This window comes from Lactuca sativa, chromosome 4, assembly GCF_002870075.4.
Source record: "Lactuca sativa cultivar Salinas chromosome 4, Lsat_Salinas_v11, whole genome shotgun sequence".
NCBI classification, from domain to species: Eukaryota; Viridiplantae; Streptophyta; class Magnoliopsida; order Asterales; family Asteraceae; genus Lactuca; species Lactuca sativa.
The window spans coordinates 141,665,046-141,670,874 of NC_056626.2; the positions used below are offsets into that span (position 1 = coordinate 141,665,046).

The 5,829-nt window shown below is 33.3% G+C and overlaps 1 protein-coding gene across 1 annotated transcript; it reads right to left on the reverse strand.

The window, feature by feature from the left end:
* Positions 1–2,860: 2,860 nt before the first annotated feature.
* On the reverse strand, positions 2,861–4,545 carry LOC111895349 (bidirectional sugar transporter SWEET14). Its single transcript, XM_023891429.3, has 6 exons — positions 4,374–4,545; positions 4,241–4,277; positions 3,926–4,136; positions 3,663–3,824; positions 3,412–3,531; positions 2,861–3,320 (listed from the first exon to the last, which is right to left on the reverse strand). Exons 1-6 carry the CDS (start codon positions 4,420–4,422, stop codon positions 3,006–3,008), a joined length of 894 nt encoding a protein of 297 aa, XP_023747197.1. The 5' UTR covers positions 4,423–4,545; the 3' UTR covers positions 2,861–3,005.
* Positions 4,546–5,829: the final 1,284 nt, after the last annotated feature.

Sequence of the window (5,829 nt, forward strand, 5' to 3'; positions counted from 1 at the left end):
GGACTGACTAATGTTTTACTTAGTCATTCACGGGTATAATAATAATAATCCAATCAATAGCCCAAATACGCGCTCGATCATTGTCGAAATAGAGCTCCCCGATTCTAGGGTTTAAACATAAAATGATAACTAAGGTTAGTGTTCCACACTAAACCCCCTTAAGGACTTAATTCATTAAGTCCAATATTGCGTTAAGTTAATTGTAGGGCATTATTAAGTATTATTTAAAGTTTAATTAACGGTTTTAAGACGGGTCCCGACCAACTTCAAAGCTAAGGTTTTCTTTGATATTAGAGTTTTCTAAACCCTAATTACGGTTTCTAATCCAAACGCGTGTCACTCGGTCTAATGTTAGATGCTTAGGTAATTTAATGTTTAAGAAGTCGGGCACTACCCAATGCCACCTTGGGGAATGGTTTCAAGTGATAATTCCAATAATCCAAGAACACATAACGTTCCTACATCATTCATACACACACTAGCATAAAATAGAAAACCAAAATGTCCAATACAAACCACCAAGATGGTGGCAGACGGCCGCAAGAGGTCGTAGCCACCACCTCACGGTGGTGGTGGAGGTTTTCCGGCCAAGCAACACATACACACACACACACTGACGTATACTTAAGCACATACACCCACATGCAAAATTACACACAACACATCCACCCATTCACGGTGGCATGAGACTGCCGGAAGACTGTTAGGGATGGGACAGCCGCTGGAGTGGCGGCATCGACGGGTGCGAAGTAGCAACGACAAAAACAAAGAGGGAGGAAGGGAAGCAGGTTGTGCCATTACCGGAGGGAAACAACAATGACCTTAGCCACGCTCTTCTGACTAAAATAAAATAAAATATAAAATACATCTCGGGGTATTATGGCTTATTATTTATTTATTTAGTTATTTTATTTTATTTACTTTATTTTAAACGAAATGTTACACCGGAATCGGCCACTGAATTGTTGTTGCCATGCTCGACTTTCGTTATCCGGGTCTATTCCTCTTCATTGGTTTACTTTTGTTGTGGATTTACTATTTATGTCTATTTATTTTGTTACAGGTTGAAGAGGGTAAATATGCCCCCATCTCTTACTCGCACAGCTCCATCGACGCCACAAAACCTCTGCCCCCGCCGCACAACCTTCCTTTGACCGCCACTTCTCCATGTATGCAATATATTCTATTTCTCTTTCTATCTATGGATTTTTGCTCATAATACTTATGTTTGATTTGTTTCAGTCGCCCTTGAATTCATCACATTTGAGTTGTCTTCGACCTTGTGGAAGGTACGTATTCCCTTTTTCAATTTCATTACAATTGTTTCTTTTTGATTTTAGGGCTTGAGCTTGAAAAGTATGAACAATAATATAAAATTTAGTATGATGGAACTGATTAATATATGTGTTTATATGTTTTGATGTTAGTATTTCTCATATTTTAGTGCCATGTAAGTTGTGATATGCATTAGGGTTGAATAGATTAGTTTTTACAATTATTAGAACATGTTTCACATGGAATTACATAAAGAAATACTAGCAAGGTACTTAGTTAGTTGTATGTTGTAGCATCTTACTTCTATTTCTTTTTATGACAACATGGTAATTTTAGTTTTTTTCTCATTATAGGAATGTAATTTGAAAAACGTAAGAAATAACATTATGCTTCTAAATGAAAGTTTTTTATTTTTGTTAAATTGCAGGAAATAACAACACACTCTCTCTTTTTTACCAATATGGGCAACGTGTTTTGATTTTTGTAATCCTATAATGGATTGAAAGTCACATACATTGTTGTTATTTAAAAATAGACTACATTTATTAATTATATATGTTTTACTTAGCATTTTTCCAGGTGTGGGAGTTGTGGGCACAAGTTCAAAGGCATTGTAAGTAGAAATGCAACGAAGACAAAAACAACTTGAAAAATAATTTGCGGCTTGTATGTGAGAAATCATTAACCATCCGGTAATCCATCAAATGATTCTCAGTTTTTATGTTTTAAACACTTAGTAATATATTTGACACTTTGAATGTATAGATCATGTTATTAGTAAAGTTTATTTTTGGAAAGTAATGTTTTTTGTAATGTGTTAAACACTTAATAATATATTTGACATTTTGTAGTTTAATTTAGTGAACTTTTATTCAGTTTTGGTTAGAATTAACTGATTTTTTTTAAAAAAATTACTCTTTTTTTTAAACAATAAAAAAAGAGAGATTTTAGTGACCGAATATCTACCGAAAATCCTCGGTAATGTCAGCCGTCGGAAATCCGTAGGTGATAAAGTCAATGTAATTCAAAGTGAGTCCCGTAAGTAATCCGTAACTATTTATTTATGTAACAATTCCATCAATAATTTATTGATGGAAATATTTACCCACGAGCGTTTATGTTAAGGCCCATTTTGCGTTGCAATTCGGTAGGTATCTCCCTATACCTAAGGAATACCTATGGATTGTGCCTTTAGGTATTATAGTAGTGAGAAAAATGAATTTTCTAGTAGTGAGAAAAATGAATACAAACGTATGATTTTACAAGCCATTGTCAGTTTGTTGCTCAAGGGAAAACCAAATCCACCATAACAAGATTCTTGACGTTTTACGGCCAGCGCCCATCAGCATCACAACAAGATATGCATGTGTGGTGTGTGCATAACTTGAATTGATTTTTTATATTTTGCGGGAACATATATTTAAAAAAAATGTTATTATTTTTTTTTTTTGTTGTTTGTGTAATAGCTAGATGGTTGGACATCATGGATCGGCGGCTGCGCGAGGGACAAGTTTTCTTAGTTTATCAACTTGACGAGGCAATTCTAGATTGTCCATGAGTTTTGTGACATTTATGACAGTTTGAATTTTGAAACCTCAAACAAGTTTATATTGATGAACATTAATTTCAGTGCAGCGAAGTAGACATATTTCTAGGGAATGTACAGAAACCACACATCTGCTCATTTTGTTTTTTCCTAGTGAAAATGATAAGTTATATAGATTTCGATCTCATACAGCGACTTCAATGATGTGATTCGGGACACTTGTGTGAGCATGTGGTTCAACAGCTACGTGACCAACATCATTTTCTTTTTCTTTGAGTTTGGCAACCACCGGAAGAATATCAGAACACATTACAGCACTCCGCTTTACCACATCTATCGTTTTGTGATCTTTTATTTCCTGCTCCACCATTTCACTGATAGGATAAGTTTTCTCTTCAAAATCATATACTTTTTCGTTGGTAATGAGCGTCTTATTCTTGTATGCAAAGTACAATGTCATTTGAATAATACCGAAGGTGAATCCAAGTACGTTTGGAATCTGTATATAGAACAAGTCATTCTCAAAATCGTTAGAGTCGGAGTAATATTTGTTAAAACGAGTTATCAGGATGAATTAGATTTTTCCATACCGCAATATTGAAGTCACCTAGAAGAAGACCATAAAAGAACCACATTACGGCACTAACCGTAAGTGCTACTGATAATAGAATAGGCATGTACTCTACACTTTTTGTTTTAATCACTTCTCGCTGAAAAATAATGTGAAGAAATATTAAAACATAGCATACATATACTAAAGAATATATGTAAGTGTAAAGTGCTAATATTTTTTCTAGTGTCATAAAGTGTGTGGTATTTATGCAAGCATATATATACTTACGAGAACTCCCAATGGTGCTACAAAAACACATAAAGAAAACACAAGGCAAATCCATCCAACTATCACCCCACGGTTAACTCCGCTTACAAGGAACTGGGTTGAGAAAACAATCAATCCGAATCCAACTATGACTAGCAATATGATTAGCTTCAAACTTTCCATCTGCAAAAAACAAGTTTAAATGTGTTTAATCTTCTTTGATGATAACTATATATGATCTTTTGTAAAATTTCATAGTAAATTAAGTAAAGATTAACAAGTACCCGAGCCTTCTTTGGTGCGTAGAAGAGAAAAAAGCATATGTACAATGTCTCGATGATACACCCAACTGAGTTAATCGTGATGAGAAGCATGACATTGGTCTTGAGAAATGCGTAATATATCCAAAGCATCGCACTGAATAAGCCCACTACATAAGGCGCTGATTGATACCCTTCTGTCGATTTCTTTTTGTAAATTTTATAAAATGTCGGTCTGCATTTTCATTAAATTTTCTTGATCAGAGTTAGCAAATAACCTAGCTAAGCTACCACCTACCAAGCCGCTAAACTAATAAGTGAGAACGTAACAAGACTTACATGGGTGCGAGAAATACCATAAACGAGACAATATTTCCTGCAAGTTTGAGAAAGCAATATGTTAGCAACATAATCATGCATAAGGAAAGGAGAGTGGAACACAAAGTGAAGGCAACAAGTGGCATGTATATACCAAGAAGGCCAAAAGCAAGAGTGAGATGAACCATGTTGATCCTAGCCATTTTCCTTTATATATTGGTTAGTCAGGAGTAGCTCTTCTTCCTAAAGTAAGTGCGGTTTAACAAATATGCTACCTTTCACTCTATATGTGTGTTGTTAGTCGTGATGAATTGTGCATAAGATATGGTAAAGTGACCCCTATATATAGTAAGATAGAGTTGAGGCTGCTGACGATCATTATCATTAACATAGCATCTAACTTGATTTATCATCCATCAAATTTTATAATCTAAAGAAAATTCAGGATTATATTGACACATGATTGTTTACAGGTTTTTAATTAATACAGCACTCATTTTCCTTTGTACGTTTCTTCTTTTATTTATTTATTTATTTTATTTATTTGTTTTTTTGTCGTAGTAACTTTTTCTAAAACATATATATTATTTTCCATTTTTTTCGAATGAGACAATGATACATATAGTTTTTCCCTTCATATTTCAGATTCCATAGTGTTAATAACTGCATGTCGATCGAAAACCATTTTGGAAAGAAAACATTGCTTACCTTTGTTGCTTTACAAACTTCAAACGTGTCACTTTCATGATCACTTAAAGAAATAAATATAACAGTTACACGTTTACCTTTAGTAGACTTGGATGGTTTTAATTCTTAAAATCTAACATCGTCTAGTTTCCCAACTTAGCTGCTTTTGTAGGATTATAATGCATCTAATCAATCCCACAATACCTTACTTGTTTCCATTAAATAAAAAAAAAATCCCACAATCGATCCCTCACTTTGAGGGCACCCAGCTACTTGCTAGTATATATGTAACCACCCATCCAATTCGTCGGTTATATATAAAATGCATGCATCTCATTTATTTCCAAATAGGTTTACAGTACATTATAAAATTAGATGAACTCTATAAAATTAAATGGATTGTCACATCATCCATTAAACATCTATAAAATAACACCAATAACTCATTAAACATCTATTTAATCATAATCACCACTTTATTCAATCTCCTGAAATATTCAATGATTATTCAATTTACTCTCTGTTCAACACCTATTTAATCCTAGTCATCACCCGATTTAACCTTTATATTATTTGAATTGTGGGTGCTCTAACGCTCGATGCAACATAAACCACATTTTTTGCTCTTCCACGTCATTCTTACCATAAAAGTGTCATTTCGTTGCCACACGTTAGGTTTGGCGCCACACTTTTTTTAAGAACTTTATTTAAATAAAAGCATGAAATTTCATAAATTCAAAAAAAAAGTACATACTAAAATTAAAATAATTTTAAAAATGAAAAACACAAAAAACTTTAAAAAAATCACAAATAAAATAACTAAAACATACTACTTGAACTAAAATAACTTGAATAAATGAATACACAAAAAACATTAAAAAAAAATCACAAATAAAATAACTAAAACGTATTACATGAAGTGT

What these genes read in the sequence shown, in the direction of transcription:
- LOC111895349 (XM_023891429.3), bottom strand. Translation starts at nt 4,422, where the DNA reads ATGGCTAGGATCAACATGGTTCATCTCACTCTTGCTTTTGGCCTTCTT. An exon ending in TCTTGCTTTTGGCCTTCTTG is followed by an intron (nt 4,278 to 4,373) that starts GTATATACATGC and finishes TCAAACTTGCAG; the next exon opens with GAAATATTGTCTCGTTTATG. An exon ending in TAGGTGACTTCAATATTGCG is followed by an intron (nt 3,321 to 3,411) that starts GTATGGAAAAAT and finishes TTCTATATACAG; the next exon opens with ATTCCAAACGTACTTGGATT.